The sequence below is a fragment of the Phoca vitulina genome, unplaced genomic scaffold (genome assembly GCF_004348235.1).
Source record: "Phoca vitulina isolate PV1807 unplaced genomic scaffold, GSC_HSeal_1.0 scaffold1, whole genome shotgun sequence".
Classification (NCBI taxonomy): Eukaryota; Metazoa; Chordata; class Mammalia; order Carnivora; family Phocidae; genus Phoca; species Phoca vitulina.
In genome coordinates this window covers 56,040,108-56,065,098 of record NW_022589704.1, presented here as the reverse complement: position 1 = coordinate 56,065,098, position 24,991 = coordinate 56,040,108, and the positions used below count along the sequence as shown (strand labels likewise).

General features: G+C 51.4%; 3 protein-coding genes across 4 annotated transcripts; all 3 read left to right on the top strand.

Annotated features, from left to right (window-relative positions):
- Positions 1-7,130: 7,130 nt before the first annotated feature.
- On the top strand, positions 7,131-10,426 carry HOXD10 (homeobox D10). The gene is made up of 2 exons (XM_032420201.1): positions 7,131-8,131; positions 9,506-10,426. The coding sequence occupies exons 1-2, from the start codon at positions 7,177-7,179 to the stop codon at positions 9,781-9,783; spliced, it is 1,233 nt and encodes a 410-aa protein (XP_032276092.1). The 5' UTR covers positions 7,131-7,176; the 3' UTR covers positions 9,784-10,426.
- A 2,903-nt stretch (positions 10,427-13,329) lies between these two features.
- Positions 13,330-15,014, top strand: HOXD9 (homeobox D9). The gene is made up of 2 exons (XM_032420102.1): positions 13,330-14,137; positions 14,484-15,014. Exons 1-2 carry the CDS (start codon positions 13,351-13,353, stop codon positions 14,723-14,725), a joined length of 1,029 nt encoding a protein of 342 aa, XP_032275993.1. The 5' UTR covers positions 13,330-13,350; the 3' UTR covers positions 14,726-15,014.
- A 5,967-nt stretch (positions 15,015-20,981) lies between these two features.
- Positions 20,982-22,766, top strand: HOXD8 (homeobox D8). 2 transcript variants are annotated; one of them, XM_032419978.1, is made up of 2 exons: positions 20,982-21,576; positions 21,952-22,766. In XM_032419978.1, the coding sequence occupies exons 1-2, from the start codon at positions 20,982-20,984 to the stop codon at positions 22,242-22,244; spliced, it is 888 nt and encodes a 295-aa protein (XP_032275869.1). In that variant the 3' UTR covers positions 22,245-22,766. The 2 variants fall into 2 exon arrangements, with proteins under 2 accessions (XP_032275869.1, XP_032275807.1); XM_032419916.1 differs by having other exon boundaries at positions 21,949-22,766.
- Positions 22,767-24,991: the final 2,225 nt, after the last annotated feature.

The window sequence follows — 24,991 nt, the reverse complement described above, 5'->3', positions numbered from 1 at the left end:
TAAACTCTGGGAAATGTATCTTCGGTCTGTCGGTCTGTCCTATCAAGGCATAAGTCACTGTGTTTTGTGTGAATAAATGGTTTCTGGTAAAATGGAGGTTACAGCTTCAACACAATATATGATTTTTTCCTCTTGAAAGAATTTTAGTGTCTGATTAGGGGATTTTAGTGGCCAGAACCTTCTCCCATATGCAACTGAAAATCAAGTGAAATGCTTTTTAATCCCACTGAAATAAGAGTAGCTCTCTCCCACCCTGTCTAGGCTACACTGGTTTGAAAAATCACTTTAGGGATGAATTTCTGAATTGAGGATGTGACCCAGCCATTCTGGTGCTGCTTTCTCCAGGCAATGAGGCTGGGGCAGCAGGAAACTAAGAAGGAAGTCTCCTCCCCCCATTCCCAGTTTAGTGAACTTGGAATTTTTGAAAAGACAAAAACCATTTTTAAAAACTTGTTAGAAAATCTAAATTTACTCTTAACGAGGTGTCAAGGAGCCAGGGCCCCTTAAAAAAAAGAAGCCAAAATTGGAAACCTTCATTGAAAAAAAAGATAGTTTGCTAAAAGGTAGTTACCAGTGGTGGAGAGGGCTTGGGATCCTTGCTAGTGTCAGTAGGTAGAGAAGGTAAGACCCCTCCCTGGAATAGGGCCTGAGGCTGCAGACCCACTTCTCACTGCATTTATCGCTTCAAGTTAAAGAATGTGGTGGGGGCTGAACTGCACTTTATGTTGCAGGGCCAGGCCAGGCTGTTTACAAAACCTTGAACTGTCTAGACAACACCATAAAAGCCAAAGTTCTAAACAGCTTAATTGGGTTATATTATACACCTTCTGGTGGGCCCAAAAGAGATTTCCGCAATGTGCAATAAACTGGAGGAGTGAGAAAAGCATCTCTTTCTCTGAAAAAAGTAAAGTGAATCATGACTCTTAACCTCTCCTAAGCCCAAAGTAAAAAAAAAAAGAAAAAAAAAAGAAAAAAGGTCCATAAGATATACAGTACCCCATGCATCCTCAGAGGAGGTATACATTTCCAAATGCAAAATTTTTTTAATTGCCAAAGTTTGGTGGGGGGGGTGGTAGGAGGAAAAACATAAGTGCATAAGTGTATGCCTTTGAACTTCCAAAATGTCAAGGTCATCACCTTTAACCTTTCTGAATAATTAGGCGCCTTAAAGTTCTTCTGTGATATTCAGCCGCCACCCACTCTCAAACACACATGCTTACACACATCCAGACCCCCACATACATTTATGACCACACAGCATCATATCAGGGGTTCACCATAAATCTAAGCAAATGCCTAATTTCAGGATCAATAACCTTAATTTCCCTTCAAACATTTGTGTAATTCAATAGCAGTTGACTTCTTTTTAAAATACTGGTTAGATTTAAGTGTCTACCAGCATGTTTTTTAATACAGTTAGGATATACTGAGGTGGGTTTTTTGGGGGGGGTCATAGACAGCATTCCCCTTTGCTCTAATGAAGAACCACGGCTTTCAAAGCAGGCATTTGAAAGCGGAAGCTTTAGTCAGATTTACACCTTCGCTATATTTGAAAAAAAACTGTTGCACCGTCAGAAAAGTTATTGTACTTTCTATGATATGGAACAAAACTAAAGATATTTATATTGTTTTCCAAAGTGTCTCTCAACCTTTGGTGAAAAATTGCAAGAGAAACAAAGCCTACAATTGAATAATTTCGTTCGGAAGGGGATTTCTTTGTGTGGAATTCTGGGCGTCCGTTAAAATGTCAGTGCCCTAGTAGTATGATCGTTGCAGGAGCTTAAACTGCTTTCTTTCTTTCTCTCTCCATCTATTTTTTTTTTTAAACTGCGTCTAAATGTAGCAAGCTTGTGTGTCCACCACCTTAGGTAAGCCCTACCGAGAGATACCATTTCCCGTTTGCATGGCCTTGGAGAGCCACACGGGGGCGTGCTCACGTTCCAGAAGCCGCGTTTGGCGGAGACGCCGCGGTACCCTATCTTTCCAATACTGATTCTGATAGGCAATCTGAGCCCGTTAGAAACAGGCGGCCACTAAGGTATTTGTTTGCTGTTTGTTTGTTCTAAGCAGCCACGAAGTGTGGGAAGTTGTATAAAGACAGAGAAAAGGGAGCTACCCAGATTCCTGAAACAGACAGTCACCTAATCGTTGTCTCCTTAAAGACAACGCCGTTGCAAAGAATACCTTGGTATAACCTGGTGGTGTCAAGGAGAGATTTTTTTAAAGACCAAAATGTACATTTCCAAATAGGTCATGCCACTGAGAGTTAATTAAATGAGAGAAATTAATTTCTTGTTGGTTTGAGTATGGAGAACGATGTGAGGGTAGGACCAACTCCTCCCCAAAACAGCGTCCGTCTGGTACGCTCTCCGACCGCCTGGGATGATTAAAAGGCTTTTGTTTAAGACAGATCGGGGCGCCGTCAACTTAGCTGAGTGTGGTCTCAGAGAAAATGAGACGCGTCGGGACTGAGGGGGTCGTTCTGGGCGAGGGAGTGCCCCCCAACCCGGCCATGCCTGGCAGCCGGGGCTGCCGGTAGCCAGAAGTGCAGGCGGAATTCTGAATTGGGGCGCCTGGGCCAGGCTGGGCTGATGCGGCTGCGGGAAGCGGCAGGCTGTCCCGGGAAACGTTTATACTACGAGGCAAGGCGGCGCGGAATGGGGATTGCATTTGAAGCAAACGAGCTTTGCGTTTGACAGAACCCTGGACAGTCTTCGCAGCCGCCTGCTGGCTTTGAGCACGGAGTTTGATTTTGGCACCAGCTCTTGAAAGCAGTCTTCTTGCTGCATGCCCTCCTGGCCCCCCATCCCCCTTTTGCAAAGCCCCTGATTTTGGGGAGGGCCTGTGTCGCCATCCTCTGTCCAAAAGGGAGGGCTCCAGGACATGAATGGGCTGTTCTAAGGGACGGTGGCTGTCCCTTCTTTCCCGAAGTTCATTTTGAAGCGCCGGCAACCCCCAGAATTAGTGTTGGCCTCCTGGGCCCTGCTGTCTCTGTCTCCTTTCTCCAAACCCTGGACCAGAGGCCCTGGGTCCACCCTGGGAGCTGGCATCAGCTTCAGTGGAGGTTGGGGCGCCATGAGCCCCCCAGTGAGGCGCCAGCCAGAGGCATAGGTGATCCCCACGGGCACCCCCGGCTCCTGCCCGTCTGACCGCGGGTCCTGCTTAGCTATTGTGAAGCGACATTTCTCAGAGCCTAAGCTGGGTCTCAGTCCAGGTGGGGAGGGAACCCTCCCCCCCCAAATGTCACTGTGTTCCTCTTCAGGCAGCTCCAGCAGGGGTGCGTGTGGCCTTTCAGGGCCCCTTGGCCTTGGCTGGCAGCCTTCCTCAGACAACGGGCGCTAAGCAGTCTTCAGTTCCTTTCCTACCAGGAGCGCCCAAACGGGCCTGAGAAAGGACAGAGGATTGGACCAGGACTTCTGGGGGGCTGCAGACCCGACCCCTCCTGATTGTTCAGAGCCTGTGGGCCTCATGGAGTGTGGCCACGTATCTTGAATCACCGAGATCTCAGATCCTGAAGTGGAGGGAAAGTGCGCCAAGTAGGAGTCTTTTGTGTCTGTAACGGAAAGAGGCTCCCGAGCCGCCAGCCCTTTCGTGCAGTCTCCACAGACTCTTCACTGAGTTGGTGGTGGCTTCCACAGCCTGCCCATTTGCCCCCTTGATTTCTTTTCACATTGGCTGGAAGGGGCACAGTGCAACCCGGAGGGGCTGCCTGGGGAAGCAGCCTTTAAAATTTGTCCCCATCCACTCTGCCCCCAAAGAATGGCACAGCCCTGAGGCCACTCAGGGCCCAAATTCAGGGCCAACCTAGGAGTCCTCAGGTCTACTCAGGCCCAGGGTCACTGTTCTTCCTGGTGACAGAAGAGCGCAGATGCAAGCCACTTCTTGATTACAAATGCTAATTTCTTGCTAAAGCGACCCTATTAATTTTTCTCTGGAAAGAGCTGTGCCAGGGAGAAGGATGTCTTGGTACAAATATGGGTATTCATCTCCTTTATAGTGCAATATTGATTTATTATTAATGGTAACTGCTCCAACTGATCTAAAGATGATCGAAAACGGTAGCTTTGCAGCTACATTAAATACTCCTAAGCAAAATACAGTCTGGCCTTGAAAGCCACTGCCTTTTCATTCCATTTGCTCCATCCTAGCCTTAGAGTCTTAGCCAAACTTTCCATCCTCCCAGGTCCAGATCATTCTCCTGTATTATTTCTGTTTTGCTCCATTTTTATTACAAAATTCCTCTGAAATATTGGAGTCTCTGGCCTCAAGGAACTGGTCTGAAGGCAGATATTTGAGAAAGAATAAAAGAATTTTGTGATAATAGATTCAAAATTATAGCCGATACACAGATTTTCTGTGAGTGAAGAACTATTTCAAGCCAAATCTAACATGGGGGTGACTTAGAGCCCGAAGCCCCTGAGAGGTGAAACAGAAAGGCCCCCAAATTCGGAAGGCAGATCCTGCTTGTGCTGGCTTACCGCACACCTACCCGCTCCGCGAGGAATTGCTGGTTTTTAACCTGAATGTTTTCTTCATGTATAAATAAAGATTATGAAAGGGCATTTGATGGGCATAAAATTCCCGATTAGATTGAACAGTCTTGCCTCACGAGTGGGGATAGGGAGAACTGGACAACCAAGTTCCAGCAAAGGGTGAGATGCAAAGGGACGACAGTCCTGGAGCACCAGGCTGGCGTCAGGGCGCCTGCCGAGAGCGTGTGCAGCGGGCACTTTGTCCAGCCCTGGGCACGCTTAACTGCGGCCGGGATCATGATCTCCACCTTCTGATAAAACAGTTTTGGGGGTGCTGGTCCGTGGCTGTTAGCTTTGAACAGGACCGGTAGCAGACTAGAATCAAAAGTTGGATTTTTTTTTCCTGCTTTCCTCACCCCCTCCCCTCCATCCTCAAGCTTAAAAACAGCCACCCCTACGGAAAGGTAATGTTTAAACCTCGGGCTTCGCCGGCCGGCATCCCATAGCCCGAGCAGTTAGAGGCGCCAGGCTTTTAACCTGACAATGATGTTGTATTTGAACAGCTGCGTAAAGGTTTAAAAGGTCTGTCTCATTGCCACCGCGGAGTTTTTTAAAAGGGGTTATTGTTTGGGCGAGGGCACTTCGAGGGGACAGGCAAAGTGGTCCCAAGGCCGAAAATAATGTTCAGAGCCTGTTTCCACCAGGCCAGGGGAGATTCCCTTTTGGGGAGGGGGACAGAGGGTTTGCTGGAAAAGGTTTTTGTGAAGGAGTGAGCAGGCTCCTAGCTCCCCCCCCCCCCCCCGCCAGAATGCTGAGGCGCTTTAATGAGCATCGGGCTCCAAAGAAATGTTCAGCTGAGGGGGAAACCCAGTTTGCCCACAAGTTCAGTCTCTGGGCCTGAAATCCAAGGCCAGCCCATGACAGGGCGAGTGTGGGGAGAAGAAAACCCAGCCGCCTTTCCGGACAGAGAACTGGTTCTCAATCAGGGTTTCTGGGGCCCTTTTCCTCTCTCCGATGCAGGGAAGGGGATCTGGGAAGCCCGAGGACGGCTCCTGTGCCCTGGCCTGGCCCCTCGACCGGGGCAAGCCTTTGGAAATCAAGGTTAAAGCTCCCCGCTGCTGCCCGGAGGCCGGGGCTTCCGAAGGGCGGCTCACCCGCCTGCAACCAGAGAACAAGAAAGGAAGTTGTTGGAGAAGTTTCTCATAAAACTCTGAGTTTCCATGGTGGTGATGGTGGTTATTCTTTAATGAGCTCGACCACAACCCCAGACCAAATCCTCTTTATAGAACTTTCCGTCACCAAAGGAAACAGAGGACTAAGGTTCTCTCACCTCCTTTTTTTTCTCCCTCCCCTTACCCAAGCAAAACGGTGTCAAATAATTTTAGGAATTGTCCAAAACTATAAAACTCAACTTCTGACAAAAGTATAGCTTTTAATATTTGACGATTTGTGTTAAAACAAAAATTGACCTTCTTGGTTAGTAGCGAAGGGGAAAAATCAATAGTATAATTTTCAATAATTCATAAAGCGAACGCCATTATGCTAAATCTTAACTATTAATCTTATCCTTTACAAAGTCTCGATTGATTTGTTAATAAAATATCTTCCCGTGTGCGGCAACAGCGGGTATAACTCTTTAAAAACCTTCAGAAGCAAGAAAATTACCAAGTAGCCCAAGAATGTAGATGAGAATTTTATTGATCGCCCTGATTCTTCTTAATATGTATTAATAAATTCCACAACCTTTTGTACCTTGCACTTGTCAGAAACCAATGCTTTTACAAAATCCATAAAAGGAAAACATATTTTTCTTTGCAGAAGAACCAAATGACACCTTTGCCTCTCTCTCTCTCTCCTACTCGGCCCAGTCAGTTTTCTAAAACTTCTGGAGTCTGAGGGCGAGAGTTTTCCCCTTTCCTTGAAAAAATTATTTTCTTTCGCTCTTCCTTCCTTCCTCTTCGCTCATTATTATCAGGGCGTGTAGGGAGGGAAACCTCGGTTTAGTTCTCCCGCTGGGAGTCGGAGGGACGCTTTCGAGGATAGCCAACTGCTGGCGAGGGATTGTCTCCGGGCTGAAAGCTCCCAGCGGCCCGGCCGCAGAGGTCGGGGTGTGGTTCCTCCGAGAGAGCCGAAGGCTCGGGTAGCCCACCGGGGCGCGAAGGGACCGGGATCCCGCATCTCCCTCGGGCTGGAGGAGGGAATGGACAGCGCCAGGGCCGGCCAGTCCTCGGGGCTCAGGGCCGGCCAGCTGCTTGGCCTCTTAGCCCTCGCGGCCCTTCTCGCCTCCGCTGCCCACGATACCTTGGCCGCGTCTTTGCGTGAGACATCTTTACTGCGGACCCCTGGGGTGGGATGTCTCAGAGCCCGGGAAATCCGACTCACCTTCCCAGGCTGCCCCGGAGAAAATTACCCAGCCGGGCCCCCACCCCCCGCCCGTGCCCCGGCTCTTCGGACGCGTTCGGCCTGGGGGTGTGCGGGGAATGCTTCTGTGTGCTGGCGCCACGGCACTCTGGCTTCCCTCCCCGCGCCGTGTCCTCCCGGACGCCCCTCGGGCCGAGACTTTCCTTCCGCCAGCGGGGCCCAGAGGCCGGAGCAGGGGACGCGAGTGGGGCCGGCCGGCTGAGCGAGCCCCGGGGAGGCTGGCGGGCGACGGGGAGGGCTGGACCGGTTGTCTCCGGCGCGCACTATCGCGGGCGCGTAGTAGATGTCGCTGTTGTCCGTGCTTACGCGGCCGGCCGGCCGGGCTCTGGAGCACGTGACCTGCGAGGAGGCTGCGGCTCAAGGCCATTTTCAAATCTCATTGGCTTGGTTGTCATGTGGTCGGCAGAGGCATCCACAATTACACGGGGAATGTTTTCCTAGAGATGTCAGCCTACAAAGGACACAATCTCTCTTCTTCAAATTCCTCCCCAAAATGTCCTTTCCCAACAGCTCTCCTGCTGCTAATACTTTTTTAGTAGATTCCTTGATCAGTGCCTGCAGGAGTGACAGTTTTTATTCGAGCAGCGCCAGCATGTACATGCCACCACCTAGCGCAGACATGGGGACCTATGGAATGCAAACCTGTGGACTGCTCCCGTCTCTGGCCAAAAGAGAAGTGAACCACCAAAATATGGGTATGAATGTGCATCCTTATATACCTCAAGTAGACAGTTGGACAGACCCGAACAGATCTTGTCGAATAGAGCAACCTGTTACACAGCAAGTCCCCACTTGCTCCTTCACCACCAACATTAAGGAAGAATCCAATTGCTGCATGTATTCTGATAAGCGCAACAAACTCATTTCTGCTGAGGTCCCTTCGTACCAGAGGCTGGTCCCTGAGTCCTGTCCCGTTGAGAACCCCGAGGTTCCTGTCCCTGGATATTTTAGACTGAGTCAGACCTACGCCACCGGGAAAACCCAAGAGTACAATAACAGCCCCGAAGGCAGCTCCACAGTCATGCTCCAGCTCAACCCTCGCGGCGTGGCCAAGCCGCAGCTCTCGGCCGCCCAGCTGCAGATGGAAAAGAAGATGAACGAGCCCGTGAGTGGCCAAGAGCCCACCAAAGTCTCCCAGGTGGAGAGCCCCGAGGCCAAGGGCGGCCTTCCGGAAGAAAGGAGCTGCCTGGCTGAGGTCTCCGTGTCCAGTCCCGAAGTACAGGAGAAGGAAAGCAAAGGTCGGTATGAGCAAGTTGCCACCCCCGCGGGGCGTGCAGCCCGGGAACCCGGCAGAGAGGGAGCGCCTGGGTGCCCAGCGTCGAGCCCGGGCAGCTGAGGTGGAGCCCGACTGGCAGGTGCGGCTCCTCCTGGCTTTTAGAGGGGCAGTCTCAGTCTCGAGATGGTCCCCGCTTCTCCCTGGCTGCCCTGGCCCTCCTGGCTAGTCCTGGCCCCACGCTGATGGCGCCTGGGCAGAGGATGGGCTTGCCGGGTTTATTTTTCCTGAGCTAGACTTGAAATGCAACAAAAGAGGGCAAATGAGACCTGCGGCTCGTAAACACGGCCCCAGAACCTCCTTTCTCCTGCTCAGATTTGCAGTCCCAGCTTTGCCTTTCACCCAATGATGATTTTAAGGCGGTCCAAGGCACCGTGTTCGTGTTCAAGTGTATGCACCCCGCATCCTGCGAGCTTGGGGGTGGCAATGGGAACGAAATGACTGGGCTGGTTGGTGCTTGGGCTGGGGAACAGGGCTCCCAGCCGCTGCGGGGTTGGGTAACCTTGGCTTTGTCTGGGGAAAGTGCTGCAAGCTTTGCAATCCATTTGCAAAGAGGGCAAAGGCTGAAGGGGGGAGAATGGAATTTGCAGGGCCCACCCGGCAGGGCCAGTCTTGGGGCTGGGCTGGGGCAAAGGGCCAGGGGTTCTGGCTTTTTGAGAAGGAACCCTGCCCCTAAGCCTCTCCCCCAGTGTCCAGAGGTGGGCCACAGTAAGGAGCCACATTTCTGGGGGCGGGGGGGGATGCTTTTGTGTGGGGACAAGAAGGCATGAGAATGCAAGAAATTCTGGGGAGTACAACAATGCCCAGGCAGGTCGGAGAAGGTGTACTCGCTTCCTTGGTTATCTTTTGAAAGAGAAGGGCAACTAACCTGGTTGTGGGGCTCCCCGCCCGGGCAGGAAAAGTGGGGAAGAAGTGGCAGACTTGAGGATGTGAGGCAGCAGTGGGGTTGGTAGTCTCGTTCAGGCTGTGGGTTGCTTCTTCCACTCCAGCCCAATTATGAGCTGCCCACTTAGAATGTTGCTCGGGAGATTCTGAAAGTTTACTATTGTACTAATGTTTTGTGCAGGTCAGAAAGTTGAGAGAGAAAAAGAGAAAGAGAGAGAACCCTGACACCGAGGGCAAGAGTACCCACCCATCGTGTCATTTGGGGCATTTAAACTAATCTGGCATCAATTACAAATCCTTTCCAGGGCCCACCTCATATGAGTAATGTTTAATACCAGCATTTCCCAAAGCGGCCTGCCTGCCAGTGGGGTCATGGCCAAGGGTACATTTGAAAAGACTGAGAGAAAAAAAAAATTCTTGATTTTTTTTCTTCTTCTCCCTTTAATTTTGTTAGAGGAAATCAAGTCTGATACTCCAACCAGCAATTGGCTCACTGCAAAGAGTGGCAGAAAGAAGAGGTGCCCTTACACTAAGCACCAAACGCTGGAATTAGAAAAAGAGTTCTTGTTCAATATGTACCTCACCCGCGAGCGCCGCCTAGAGATCAGTAAGAGCGTTAACCTCACCGACAGGCAGGTCAAGATTTGGTTTCAAAACCGCCGAATGAAACTCAAGAAGATGAGCCGAGAGAACCGGATCCGAGAACTGACCGCCAACCTCACCTTCTCTTAGGTCCCAGGCCCGTCAGAGGCCAGGATCGGAGAGGGGGCACCGCGTTCCAGGGCCGAGTGCTGGAGGACTGGGAAGGCGGAAACAAAACCTTCATTGCTCTTTGTTTTTTGTTTTGTTTTGTTTTGTTTCCTGCTAGAATGTGACTTTGGGGTCATTCTGTTCGTGCTGCAAGTGATCTGTAATCCCTATGAGTATATATATATTAAAAAAACTAGCACGTGTAATTTATTTTTTTTTTCATCGTAATGCAGGGTAACTATTACTGCGCATTTTCATTTGGGTCTTAACTTATTGGAACTGTATAGCATCCATCAGTTCATTCATCCATCCAGCAATGTGACTTTTTCATGTTTTTCCTAACGCAAAAGGTCTGTGTGTGTGGTTAGTCCATGATCTCATGGCGTTTTGAATACATCCAGTACTTAAAAGTACTTAAATTACATATATATTTAAAAAAAAGATTAAGAAAACCCACAAGCTTTGGGGGGAGGGGGACTAAAAAAGCACATTACAATGTATCTTTTCACAAATGAATTTAGCAATTGTCCTTGGTGAGATGGAATATTGACGACTTATGCCTTGTAGCCTTCCCTTGTGGTGCATCTGTGGTTTGGTAGAAGTACAACAGCAACCTGTCCTTTCTGTGCATGTTCTGGTCGCATGTATAATGCAATAAACTCTGGAAACGAGTTTGCTCCCTCTGCTTTCTGAAATGGACATATGTTACGGTGGAAATGAAAGCCTTTGGTGAGATTATCTTCCAGTTAAACTGCTTGTTTGGGGCAGTTGGGGGTGGTGATAGAGAGCAGGAGAAGGAAGATGGGAGAAGCTGGAGGAGGCCTAGGGTGCTAAAATTTGGCAGTGGTGGAGGGAGTTATAATCCAGCCTGGGTGTGCTTGTTTTCCTAGCTGGGAAGAAGGGGAGTCTTCCTCCCCCTTCCACCCCGCCAAGATAGTAACATAATTGAATGCTAGATGGGTGTATGTTTCCCTCTAACCAGAGCCTGGTAAGTAAGACTGTGCCCACGCTGCTTTTTTCCTCACAGCTCCCCATTTGTGTGTTTTCCTGTCTTTGGTTTTGGTTGTGTTATTTTTTAATACTTTCAGTGGGGTCTTGGTGATTTCTGGCTGGCGTGCCATCGTCAGGGGCTAGGTTGAAACCAGTCTGGCCCACCTGGAAGCCGCCGGGCCTCCATTACAGGAACAAGGACAGCCAGCAGCTAGCACTGCCACGGATCCAGTTCTGCCCCCCCCCCCCCCCCCCCCATCCCAAGCGCAAGACAAGCCAGGCCACAGCGAAGCCGAGGATGGGTGAGTTTTCCCATCCCACTTTGCCCTGGTTTCCTTGTGGAAGGATTTGAAGCTCATTAGCTTTTAGTGGCCCACATGAAATTTTCTTAAAATTTTCTGAAAAGATATCCCCCCCCCCAGGTAATGCTCCCTCTATTTAATTATAAAATGCTGGTTGGAGCCACTGTATCTGGGAGGCAAGAAAATGTACAAAAGGTGACTGAAAGGGACTTTGCAAATGAACGTGACTTCCCATGAAGTCCAATGTTCCAGCTGCCGACACAGCTTGGAAAACTCCAGCCAGCCTTCACCGAGGGAGTCCAGGCTTATCTAGCCCTGCGTGGGAGAAAGGAGAAGAGGCCTTAGAGGGAAGAGCTGACAGAGAATTCGTTTTCTCAGGTTATGCTGTGGTTTCAAAAGGTCTCCACCAGCTTCAAGTAGCTTGACAAAACACATCCTTTTCACTTTTTCTTTTTCTCCCCCATGAAACTATCTATTCAGGGACTCTGAGCCTCACAGTTCTCATCCAGGGAGTGTTTGGGAAATTCAGTATTTACTCAGAGTTTTAAACTTCCTCCTGAAAAACCAAGAACCTTCCCCAGTTCCAAGACAGAACCCTTTAGGGGAGCCATTTCCTAGGGGTGGGAAAGAGAAGGCTCCAAATCAATGCCAGGTTGGAAACACTGGAGTAGATTTGCCCGGACCTCCATCGGTTGGGCAGGAGAAGGAGGGCAATTTTAACTTATCCGTTTCCTCCCTGCGATGTGGGGAGCGCCATTAGTTGTTGACAGGGGGCCATGTCTCAGAGGAAAACCTGTGCTACAGGCAAAGGCATCTCCTCTGGAACAAAATCAGAGAGCCATTGGCAAAGGCAATCAATCAGGCCATAAGTAGGCATTTACCCCCTTCCTTTCCGGGGCTCGAGGTGGGCTGGGATCCCTCCAAGGGTGCTCTGAGCAACTTGTCCAGTGAGGAATATATCCTCTGCCGCCTGCTCTCGGCCTGCTTTTGTCTCGGCTCCCAGCCGAGCTTCCGAGGCTTTGTACCATGGATTTGGGAGTGACAATGGGCATTTCCCTCAGATTCAAGGCTGCCCGGCCTTACTTCTGGAGGGGAAAAAAAAGAAGAAGAAGAATTCGGAAGACAGTGGCCCGAGAACCACCACAAGAAGCGGCCCTGCCCCGGGGAGATGCGCTTCCTGCGGGCCTCTCTGAAGCAGGGTTGGGGCGGTGGGCGGCAGCGGGCCTGCGCTTGCATTAGGGTTCTGCCCTGTGGCGTGTTCTCTTCCAGGGCCTTTCCGGCAGCCCCGGAGAAGACAAGGCATCCTGGCCGCCGCTGTCCCCGCGGTGCCTACTCTACAGCCTGCCAGCACTTCCGAGGGCACACAGAAGCCCCAGCGGTGGCCGCCGCCGCACCCAGTCGGCGGGCCCGGCTGTCCCAGCTCCCCCCTCGGGCCGCCGCGTGTGCTCAGCCTCACGTCGGGGGTGTGGGTGGCTGCGCGGGCGTGTGTGAGTGTGGTAGGGGGAGGAGGCCCTTCGAGCTGCTCCATCCGTCCGTTTTATTAGGGACACATTAATCTATAATCAAATACACCTCATAAAATTTTTATTGAAAGGCATAATATCATTACAGAGGTCTTCCACCTGTTTTAAACAACACGACAAGCTGTGAGAGAGCGTGTGTGGGTCTGTGTAGGGAGGGGTGGGTTTGGGTAGGGAGAGAGGCACAGGGAAAAAACTCCCCTCGGGCGCCAGGGGGCCGCGTCTGAAGGCCGGCCTGCCTCGGGCCGCATCCCACCTTTCGTGCCCCGGGCTGCTCCGGGCTCTGGCCCCGCGCTCGGTGCGCCCGGGACACGCGGCCGGTAGCTCGGAGTCCAGGGGCTGGAGAGGGAGCCTAGCTCTGAACTGCAAGACCGAAGGCGGCAAGGAGAGACGAACAAATAGTCCCCAGCGCCTCCTCCGGCCACGGTCGGGCGCAGCGGTTCCAGCCACCGCCAGGCTGTCCGAGCCAGGCCGGACCGAGCTGGGCGCACGGACCGGGCTCATCGGCTCTAATTGCGGCGCTTATGTTGATGATGATTTTTTTTTTTTTTTTAAATCACAGCAGCCCCCAGTTTAGCGGACTGATTTACTCCCGGTATTGGTAAATATGATCACGTGGGCCGCGCGACCAATGGTGGAAGCTGCAGCCTGCGAACTAGTCGGCGGCTCGGGCGCCGGCGGGGAGCGGCGCCGCGGCGGTCAGTGTAACCTTGGGTGGGAGCGCACGGCGCCTCAAAATGTCCTCCAGTGGCACCCTGAGCAACTACTACGTGGACTCGCTCATAGGCCATGAGGGCGACGAGGTGTTCGCTGCGCGCTTTGGACCGCCGGGGCCCGGCGCGCAGGGCAGGCCCACAGGTGTGGCCGACAGCCCGGCCGCTGCCGCCGCCGAGTTTGCCTCGTGTAGTTTTGCCCCCAAATCGGCCGTGTTCTCCGCCTCGTGGTCCGCGGTGCCCGCCCAGCCCCCGGCGGCGGCGGCGATGAGCGGCCTCTACCACCCGTACGTGCCCCCGCCGCCCCTGGCCGCCGCCGCCTCCGAGCCCGGCCGCTACATGCGCTCCTGGATGGAGCCGCTGCCCGGTTTTCCGGGCAGCGCGGGCGGCGGCGGGAGCGGCGGCGGGGGCGGAGGTGGCCCGGGCCCTGGTCCCAGCCCCGGCCCCAGCGGCCCACCCAACGGGCGCCACTACGGGATTAAGCCAGAAACCGGAGCGGCCCCGACCCCTGCCGCCGCCACCTCCACCTCCTCTTCCACTTCCACGTCTTCCTCTTCCAAACGGACTGAGTGCTCCGCGGCCCGGGAGTCCCAGGGGAGCGGCGGCCCCGAGTTCTCCTGCAACTCGTTCCTGCGGGACAAGGCGGCAGCGGCGGCTGGGGGAACGGGGCCCGGGGCAGGGATCGGGTCCGGGTCCGGGGCAGGCGGCTCGTCGGAGCCCTCGGCTTGCAGCGACCACCCGAGCCCAGGCTGCCCACTGAAGGAGGAGGAGAAGCCGCATCCGCAGCCGCCGCAGCAGCAACTTGACCCAAGTAAGTGCAAAAGAAATTGCCCCCTGATTTATTGCTGAAACCTGTAAGGCTCGAATGTGCAAAACTGATAGTTTTACTAACCTATAAAAACGTCTAGACGCCTACTCTAGCCTAGGCAACACGTATTCATAAAAAGCTTCACATAACCACCTACCCTAGGCGCGAGGTTTGTACGGTAAACAGAGCGCGGGCATTAAAGCTTTTTATGATAATTCCCCCCAAGTTGTGAAAAGCGGCCATCCTTGGTGAAATTAATTTAACGACCTCTCTCCCCCACCCTGTCGTCTCTCCTTGCCCCCCCTCCGCCCCTCGATCCCTTTCTCCCACCCCCCCCCCCCCTTCATAGACAACCCTGCAGCAAACTGGATCCACGCTCGCTCCACCCGGAAAAAGCGCTGTCCCTACACCAAATACCAGACGCTTGAGCTGGAGAAGGAATTCCTCTTTAACATGTACCTCACCCGGGACCGGCGCTACGAGGTGGCAAGGATTCTGAACCTCACAGAGAGACAGGTCAAAATCTGGTTCCAGAATCGTAGAATGAAAATGAAAAAGATGAGCAAGGAGAAATGCCCCAAAGGAGACTGACCCGGTGCGGCGCCGGCGGGACCACTCTGCGCTGCAGAGGCAGTGGGGGTTTTGTTTTTGGGTGCTTGATTTCCAGAAACTCTCCAGCGATTCGGACATTTCCTCCCCCCCCCCCTTTAGGTAGAAGTGACTGTGTGGTTGGTCTCTGTGAGGTATTTGGGGGACTCTGTATTTGCTCGCTTATGTGTTGGAGAAACGAAGTGCTTTGGGGTTTTGCCTTTTCCCGCTCCCTCCCTTTCCTGGACCGTTGGTCCGTAGGAAATGCTATATTTTGTGAGTGCACGCTGGATTGAGGAGCCCTCTCCTGTGTAAATGTCCCCTATGTTTCTGAAAAGTGCTGTAGTTTAGCCCCCAGCGCTGCTCAAGCAGGGGCCAAGTGCGCCCCACTTCTGAGAATGAAGGCAGAGTGACAACAGTGGGAGGCCCGCCCAGGTTGCCCAGCAGTTAGGAAAGTCCCCTTTCCTCAGGGAGCCCGCGGGCCCTTCCCGGAGACCTGGAATGAGGCCGAGGGGGGAGCCCAGGGCCTCTGGTGGGTGGGGGGTTATTCTCAGTGCACTGGAGCAGCCAGGCTCTCCTGGGGAGGGCTTGGCTTGCGTGGGCGGCCTCGGGTGCGGGCCCTCCGGGTTCCTGCCTGAGGACCAGTTGTAAATGTTACCGCTTCCTACCAATAAAGGCTGACCTGATCAAATGGAGCCCAGGCGCTGGCCCTGAAAACTCTGTGCCTGCTTTCTCTGTCTCTTTGCAAAATACCACCCCCACAGGACTTCCTCCCATCCCTGGGAGGGAGACAATGCTAAAAATTTGGGGCCCTTCCACCTGAGCGGTCTGTCTGATGGGCCTCTGAGTCTCCCTTTGTGTGGGCAGAGGGGGGGCCCTTGGCTGCTCTGTCTTTCCCACAGCCTGCTTCCAGCTTCTCAGCCAACTCTGGGCCCTAGGCCCAGTGGCAGCCTTGCAGCAGTGCCCAGCGGAGCCCACGGGCCTCAGGAGCCAGGCACCCTCTCGCTGGGGCGTGGGCACACCGCACCCCGTGTCTCCCTCTGTTCATGGAATACCAGCCGTCCAGTCCCCTCTCTCAACAAGGGAAAGGCCAACTCTGCACTCTGGAGCAACTCCCCCACCTCAACAGGCTGGCTGGCTCCGGGAGGGCTGAGCCAGTTAGGCTGTGAGCTTCCGTCCTACACACAAGAGCCCCAAAGTGACCTTAGCAGATCGACGTGGTCAAGGCTCTCCTCCGCAGCTATCCCCACCCCATCCCATCGCCCCCCTCCCCCCCAACTCAGTTCCAGTGCGTGCTTAGCCCCCAGCTTGGCCCTCTGAGGGCCGCATTCAGGGACTAAAATGAAGGTCATTGTAAGTGAAGGTTCGGGCCCAGCACAGCCTTTGCAGGCCCGAGAATGGGTGGCGCCGGGTGGACTGGGCTGGGTGGAAGGGGGGAGCGATGGCAGAGTTTGGGGGGATCCTGATGAAAGAGGGGACTTGAAGGAAAAGCAGAGGGGGCTGGGAGGGAAAGCCAAGGCCCAGATCCGGCAGAAGGTGCAGCGTACCCCCGCCCCTGCGGCCAACCCGATACCTAGGGCTCTTTGAAAACAGGAAGAGCCAAGGTGTCATAAAGCCATCGAGCCGGCGAGACGTCTGGAGGTAATGAGTTTACGACAGGCTTGGCGCTTCGCTTTGAAACCATCTCATTTTGATGTTGTGTTTGTGGGAGGAAGGGAAAAATGCAGACAAAACTGGGTCTTAAAATCTGGACAATAAAATATAAACAAGACTGTGTTGGACCAAGAAGGCAGAGGGACTTGGGAGCCCCCGGTGAGGTGTGAGCACCTAGGAAATAAAAATGGGGGAGGGTAGGAAAGAGGAGATGATGTATTTCTGATTTTTAAAATGGGCCGTGAATTAGAATTAGCCTATGGTGGGTGGCTCTTTATAATATTTCACTATGGCGGCAGTCTAGTTTGTTCTTTTCTTTCTTTCTTTCTTTCTTTTTCTTTCTTTCTTTCTTTTTCTTCCTTCCTTCCTTCCTTCCTTCGTCCTTCCTTCCTTCCTTCCTTCCTTTCTTTCCTTTACTTTTTAATTTGCCTGTTATTTGGAGGTGGGAGAAGTTAGTGATCTTGAGTCATTTACTCAAGCCGAGGGTCTCCCAGCTGAATTGTCACAGGGTCAGCAGGAAAAAATGAAGTTATTTAAATGCCCTTTCATAAAAGTACCTGGCCCTCCATTCCAAACTTTGCAGCAAAAGTATTGTTGTATTTTCTATCTATTTGCTTATAGAAAATGTAATCGTTACACCTGAATTGGAAGAAAACATTTTTGAAATTGAGAAAAAAGATTAACCTCAAAGGAGACACCTAAGCTGATTAAAGTCTTTGCTTTAACAAAAATTCAAGTGGAACGCTTAGTCAATTTATTTCACGCTGTGACTTTTGATATAAATTTAAAATCTCATTTATTGTGTATAGAAATGCCAATAAACACAGCCCAACAGGGCCTTTCCAGATAGCCGCTCAGAGATCCAGCAAAAAGCTTTTAATTTGGTTTCTATTTCTGCCTTCCCCCGTCCCCAGATTGCCCAGCGAAATGGGCCTGAAGGATTAAAAATCAGAAGTTAAAATAACAAATATTCAGGATTTTATGCTGAGCAACAGCTTTAAAAGAAAATAATAAAATGAACTTCTATCATTTCTTTGTTTTCAAAGTGCCTGGCTCCTCTGACAAAAAAGCCTGTTGTAGTTGATATTTAGAAAGTTGTAATTTTTGTTCAGTCCAGCCCATCTTATAATTGTGGACGATTACGGAATGGGGACCTACTGTGTCTGGCAAAAGAAGGGCTGGAAGCTTTTGAAAAAGACACTATTGGAAGCTCTCTCGGGAGTACAAATATCTTTGGCGTTCGGGAGCCACTGCTTGCTGCACTTGACTTGTTGACAATCAAAGGGGTGAAGCATTAATAGTGTCCGCGATCCAAGCCCCAGTCAAAATAAAGAACAAGATTAGAACTGGTTTGAGCCGATAAAGGGAAGTTAAACTCGGTCGACTGGAGGCGGCATTTTGCCACTAGAGAGCGCTGTTGCTCCACTTTGTGATCTCGTAAAGCTGGCGTAGCGGCGAGGAAGGTTTTGATTTAAAATATTTACAATCTTATTTTAAATTCTAAATTAGGATAAACTTAACCAAAAAGAAGCACTGTACACTATTAAATTTTCCAGGCGTGTTTGTTAGGTATAAAATTTTGGATCAGTCAGGATTTCAGAAAATTTGGACTATGGCACAGCTGAAACTATAAAATGTTATGGTTAAGTTAATGCATTCTATCAAAACAAACGTGTAAAAAAGCATAGATCTTTATTTACAAAGTTAATCGCGCTCTTTTCTCATTCAGATTATAAACAGAATGCTTGGGGTGGGGGCGAGGGGGAACTAAGTGTTTTGTCCCAAGAGGAAATGTTGTGTTGTAATGCTTTCTTAATTAGGCCAGAATGTGTAGAAATGAATTTCGTAGTATTTGTGTTTCTTTTCTGCCCCACCCCCACCCCCCGAAATCACACAGTTCTGGAAGGTGCCTTGTATTATTGACATCTGGGCTCGCTCTTCTTTTTCCCCACTCTGTTCCAAAACCCACTCATTGATTCAGCATTTAAATACGCACAAGCTCACACGCCAAACACTGAAATTAAAAAAGCCACAATTACAAAGTTGGTTCCAAGGCTTTATTGAGAATAATTCTCTTTTAATTAGGTATTTGCAAGATTTAAGTACAAATCGTTAACTATCAGAATCAGTTTGTTCGCCTTCGGATTTCAAGGAAGTTTTACCTGGCGATATCCGGCAGAAAACAACAACAAACCCGCCTCCCCCCCCGCCCCCAGTGTCCTCCTCTCCCTACTAATTTAAAAAATAAAGCATGACTTTATCATCTGGAAATTCATTAACAATCCGTTTACCTTGACCATTTCCAGCCATTCCCCTAGAAACAACTGAAAGAGTATTAGACATTATACTTTTGCCTTTCCATCTCGATCTCATTTTCTCCATTTGCAAAATATGATTCAGTCCACACGGACTGACCTCAGGATCGTACTCACAGACTGGACCAACCCACAAGGAGTAGGGGGTAGTTGAAATGACTCGCCTGCTGCGCCTTTGGGGGCCGTCTCGGGTTCTTAGATATTTGCATTTGGCGTGAAATGCCGGTGTGGTGTGTTTTAGCTTTGGCGGGAGCGCCCTCCGTGGGCTCGGGACATGTTTCCGAGGTCGGTTCCCAAGGCTGGTGTGGGCCTGGTGCCCTCACAACAATGGATTATCCCTAAGGGAAGGGGACCCCGGTCATGTAAAGAGCCCACGAAAAAGGCCGAGTGGGCGAGAGAAAACGCACTCAACATAGACTTATTACATTTATTGGACGTTAATACGGGAGTCGAGAGGGAGAAAAAAGAGGTATGAGGGAGAGTAGACAGTTGGTGTTAACGGCGAGCGGGCTTCTAAAATCAGGAATATTTTGCCGATTCAGACTCGACTTGCCCACATGACTTGGGACGTTTCTCTTCCTCATCGCCCAAGCTGGGATGAGCCTTCTCTTTCCTTTCTTTTGGAAAAATTAGTAACTTTCTAAGCTGAGTCCAGCGCCCGCTCTCAGCAGTAAGTTCACAGGCTTGGCAGATGAATTAGAATCATTAGCAGACGATGGGCGCCGCCTTCAGCTGCCTGGAACCGGCGCGATCCGAACACCGGCCCTGAGGCTCGAAGTGGGGACTCGCAGGCGTCGGCCCCCCGTGCTCCGCCCGGGGCCACCGCCTGCCCTGGTCCGCTCCGTGCCGGGGTTGAGACCCGGGAGCCGCGCGTCCTGCTCGAGGAAATACCACCCACCCCAGCGTGAGTTCTCTCCTTCCCGCCTTGGAACATTTCTGTCCGCTTTTCTATTTACTCCCTCAGCAATGCTAATCTGCCCCCACCTTCGCCGCCCCCACATTCTTCAGTTTCCCCCCGCGCCTGGTGCTGACGTCTATCAAGGGTGAAATGATGGAAACTATATTCATGGGCATGATTTCCATTAAATATCAATTAACCTGGGAGCCTCAGCCAGGCGTGCAGTGCGTCAAGGGTAAATGTACATCTCATTTCCACAAGGCCTGCCCGCCTAGAAAAGAAGGGCCTAGATTCGCTTTGATAATGCCAGGTTTTGGGATCACCCTTGTGGCCTTTAATCAAACCACTGAGGACCCAACCCAAATGTACGCGGTCCGGTCTGTCTACACTACTTGCCCTTGTTCCCTGGGCTGCGCCCGCGTGTCCAGAAGCGCAAAAGCCACGGCCAACCTCTGGGGGGCTGCTCTAGGGGCCAGGGGAGGGAGTCATTTGCTACCATAGCCTCCTGGGAGTGGCCTCCCTGCCTCCCCCCAAGTGTAAGGTTCTCTCGCGCCCCCGCCACGCCAGCCGCGAGCCACATTCCCTGGGCCCCGGGGGGCAAGGCGAGCCCTTGGCAGTGCGGCTTTATGGGCCCCCTTTAAGGCCGGCGGAGGCATCTCCCGGCCAGCGTGAGGAGTCCCGTCGGGAGCAACGGTGTCGCCTCCGCGCGGATCCCTCCGCGCGGTTATCTCGCCCCCATCTTCTCCACACAGTGGCGTGGTGCGAAAATGCCTCGCCGGGGCGCACCGGGGCGGCAGCCTCGGCGGCGGCGGCGAGACCGGTGGGAGGGGGCCGCGGGGGGGCCGAGGTGAGAGGTGGTGGCGGGTAGAGGGTGTTTTTTTCTCTTCCCTCCAGAGCGGGGGTTTGTAAACCGAAGCCAAAGAGTGTCCCCGTGGGCCGGGCGCACTTTTTTTCTTGTCCCGGTGCGCTCAGGGCAGCCTGGTGCCTGAGAGGAAACAGTGGAGGCAGCGGGGCAGGTCACCCGGGGCGTCGGCGATTATATTGCGGCCGAGCCGGCGCGCACCGGGAGAGGCCGGGTGGGTGGTGAGCGCGGGGGCTGGGCGAGGCCCCGCTACCCGCGAGAGAGGCGGCGCGAGGCCGAGGCGGCGGGCGCGAGAGCCGGGCATGAGCGCCCAGTAGCCAAGTGCCCGCCGCTGCCCGGCCTCAGAGGGGACGCGCGCGCGGGCGGGCGGGCGGCAGCAGCAACGTAGCCCGGCGGCCCCGGCGGCGCGAGCAGCCGCCCCAGAGGCCCCCGCGGCAGTGCGGCCGCGCTGAGGCGCGCTCCCTGCCTGCTCCGCACCGCCCGTCCGGGGCCGCCCTACCTCGGCCCCTGGCCACCGCCGCCGCCGCTCCGATGAGCTCTTACTTCGTAAACCCGCTGTACTCCAAGTACAAGGCGGCGGCGGCCGCGGCGGCGGCGGCGGCGGCGGCCGCGGCGGGCGAGGCCATCAATCCCACTTACTACGACTGTCACTTCGCGCCCGAGGTCGGCAGCCGCCACGCCGCCGCCGCCGCCGCCCTGCAGCTCTATGGCAACAGCGCCGCTGGCTTCCCGCACGCGCCCCCGCAGGCGCACGCGCACCCGCATCCGTCGCCGCCGCCCGCCGGGCCGGGTTGCGGTGGTGGGGGCGGCCCGGGCCCCGGCCAGGACTACTTCCACCCCGGCGGGGGCAGCCCGGCCGCAGCCTACCAGGCCGCCCCCCCCCCTCCTCCGCATCCTCCGCATCCTCCGCCTCCCCCCTGCGGCGGGATTGCCTGTCACGGGGAGCCCGCGAAGTTTTACGGATACGATAACTTACAGAGACAGCCGATTTTTACGACCCAGCAAGAGGCCGAGCTGGTACAATATCCTGACTGTAAATCGTCCAGTGGTAATATTGGCGAGGACCCAGACCATTTAAATCAGAGCTCGTCTCCTTCTCAAATGTTTCCCTGGATGAGACCACAAGGTTGGGATGCAATTTTTTTTTTTTTTTAATGCGGGGAGAGGGGGAGAACTCTGCTTTCATCTCACGTTCTAGCTTGAAAACTACCTTTTCCTCGCCCTCTCTTTTTCCTTCTTGTGTAGCTATAGTGGCTTTTATTCATAAATACTTTTTTTTTTTTCCCGTAAAGTAGAAACCGCGTAAAGATGATGGGGACAGAGTAATTGTGAAGACTTTCTCTCTGTTCCTCTTGCCTGCATATCGTGTATATATATCAGAACTAAAGAGACTTGTGTATATTTCACCCCTTAGACCCGTTCCAGAAAGCTCCAGCAACGTGCAGAGGCACCATTACATTTCTAAAACGCTTGTTTTCCTTTTTTTTTTTTAAATCAGCAGCTCCTGGTAGACGAAGAGGAAGACAAACCTACAGTCGTTTCCAAACCCTAGAGCTGGAAAAAGAATTCCTTTTTAACCCTTATCTGACCAGGAAGAGAAGAATTGAGGTTTCCCACGCCCTAGCCCTCACGGAGAGACAGGTAAAAATCTGGTTCCAGAACAGGAGAATGAAATGGAAAAAAGAGAACAACAAGGACAAATTCCCAGTTTCCCGACAGGAGGCAAAGGATGGGGAAACCAAAAAGGAAGCCCAAGAGCTGGAGGAAGACAGAGCTGAAGGCCTGACAAATTAACTTCTACCTTTAAAATTTTACCATGGACTATTAAAACTAATGATCAACACATGCTGTTGGACACCATCTATTTTCTTTGTTGGAAAGGACTTTACCTGTATTTCAAGCTACCTTCATGTCACTGCTCTTGAGGTTTCTGCGCTTTGAGAGGGGTTTGGGTGTTAAAAGTTTATAGTATTGCATAGAAGCAGCGCTTGAGCTGTCCTATGTAAGGGTAATTTGATACTGACCTTGTTGCTATATTTTTGTAATGGTAGTTTTTAATGTCTGAGCTGGTGATTTGCCTCAACAACATAAACTTCCTAATGATTAGCACTAAATAATTGAATATAAAATGCTTTATTAATCAAACAAGTGCACTTGAACACTTAATATCACTTCTTTATGGTGAGTAAATTAAAAGAGATCTATTAATTTTTTTAAAAAATTATGCCTGCAGAATATTTACTTTATGTTATTTGATTAAAACGTATTATTTATGTTTTCCTTTTCTGCTTTTATAATGAATGGTTCGGGTGCCTTTTGTTTACTCCTAAAAGGTTTCTTTGAGTATTTTGTAAATGTAGTATCTCTGGGAAAAGTCTGGGCCAAATATTCATAAAGCACATGTTAGCTGAAGAGTGTAATGTATAGTCTGGCTCTGCAGCTTCCTTAAACTTGGGGAAAATGTTGGGCCAATGACAAAAGTTTCAGGAAAATGTCATAGTTGACATTTAATAATTTTCTATAGTCTATACAAATTATGGCAATTTAATCATCTAAAGGGAATGAATACTTGAAAAGCCAATTATAACATTTTCACTCATTAACTTTTCACTCTGGCAAGTGGCCTTGTGGAATGCCTCTCATTTCTCAACTTGCTTTCGTTTTGAACTGCGCTTGGTATCGCCTGAAATCGCTAGGTCTCTATGCTGTGGCCGCTGCTGTGATTACGTTTTTTGAATAGGTGCCATATTTATTTGTATTCCTTCGCTCTGTTTGCACGCCCATTTTGAGCCAACTTGTGTGCGTCTTAGATGTCGGTTGGTACGTCCTCTGCTGTTCTCCAGGATGGCCTCACTTATTGAAACAAGCCCTGAGAGCAAATGCAGAAAAATCCGAGTGTAAACAACCGCTCCAGAACATAGCGAGCTCCTTAATAAAGAAATGAATCTTTTTCTAGAGCTAGTGTCTTTAAGCGCCGCACATAACCCTTTCCCTGAGTCAGGAACCACCATCTGGGCTACTAGAAGGCAATGTTTCACTAAAGCTTCTATTTGATTAAAAAAAAAAAAAAGGAGTGGGGGTTACAAGCAGTGTGTTGTAAAAATAAATAAATAAATGCAGGGGAGGGGTCTCTTTTTCATTCCAGAGAGGGCTGGCTAGGCTATCCTAGCTGCATCTTGCTCTAAATAACCTTGCTAAGATAACTGTGAAAACTTTGAACTTCGCAAAGGACTCAAGTTGTGGGCCCAGTGGGGGAAGACCCAGAGTCCAGGTTACGCTACAGATTATTCCGCTGAGCCTGTGCTGATGCTGGGGTTTGAGATTTGTTATTAACAAGATAGCCATTTTCCATTGGAGGCTGCTCCTGCAGCTGCCATTTTATGAGGGAAGAGAAGGGGGAAGAGGGGTAGTAGAGAAGAGGAGAAATTCAAGTAAACTAATACTTCTCCCCCAAAAATGGGAAGCACCTCATCGGGTAGACATTGAAGAGCTCTTCGCTTTTTCTAGATGCGTTTATTTTTAAAGAGGTACATTTTAATTTCCAGAATGGTTTTTATTGCACAGGTAAGAAAATGGAATCTGTCTTAGGCCTGAATCAGCCCCTCAGGCATTGGTGGGCTATTCGCCTGCCACTTCAAGGACCTGGGAAATGTTGGCACTGGTGGGGCCAGAAGTGAAACACCACCTAGCTTTCTAACCAGGGAAGAGGCTGTGGCTGTGGCATTCGCTGACCTGAGCCGGAAAAGACCATTTTAAGTCACGGGTGGCCTGCGGCTTAAGAAACATTTGCATGAGAGGAGACAGCTGCAAATGTGCATGCTGGATTTGGAAACGTTCTGCTCCGTGTGCTGCTTGAGACTCTGCTGTTGGCTTCTAGAGCGAAGATGCCAAGCGCCTGAAAGCATGGCTAGGAAACAGCCTGTGGGGTGGTGGTGGTGGGGGTTGGTGGAGGTGGCAGCGGCCGCAAGCTGGCTAGAGCTTCTTGCTGGCCAAACTCCAGCTGCCTTCCATTTAAGTGATTCCTCTATTAGCAAAATTCTCCGTCTCCCACTCAAAAATGCTCCCCAAATTCCAGTGTTAGAGTCACTGATTTGGGGCAAGACTCAGGGGACCCGGTGCATGAATGGATGTGGAAATCAAGAAATGTTGGGGAGGTAGCAAGGTCCTTATTTCCTCTATATTCTGTGTTGCTCTGGAAGTGTTGTACCTTCTTGACCCATCGCCCCCAACCCATGGTAAAATTGTAGCTCTTGTACAGAAAAAAACTCTGCTGTAATACCTGGTGCATTGCAGAGTATTTGTACATATACAAATGTGGTATTCTAAGTATATATTTGGTATATTTGTACTTATACATAGATTACACATTGCAGAAAGTGTTGGTCATAAATAAATGTAGGTATATGTGTTTCTTTTTGTAGCTGAGAAAATCATAGATTTGCCTTCAAATAAACAGCTTGGGGCATTACCCCCCCCCCCCTTTCTCACATACACACACACACCACCTTCTTTTAGTGGCTAGAAACCCCCCATCATGGTGT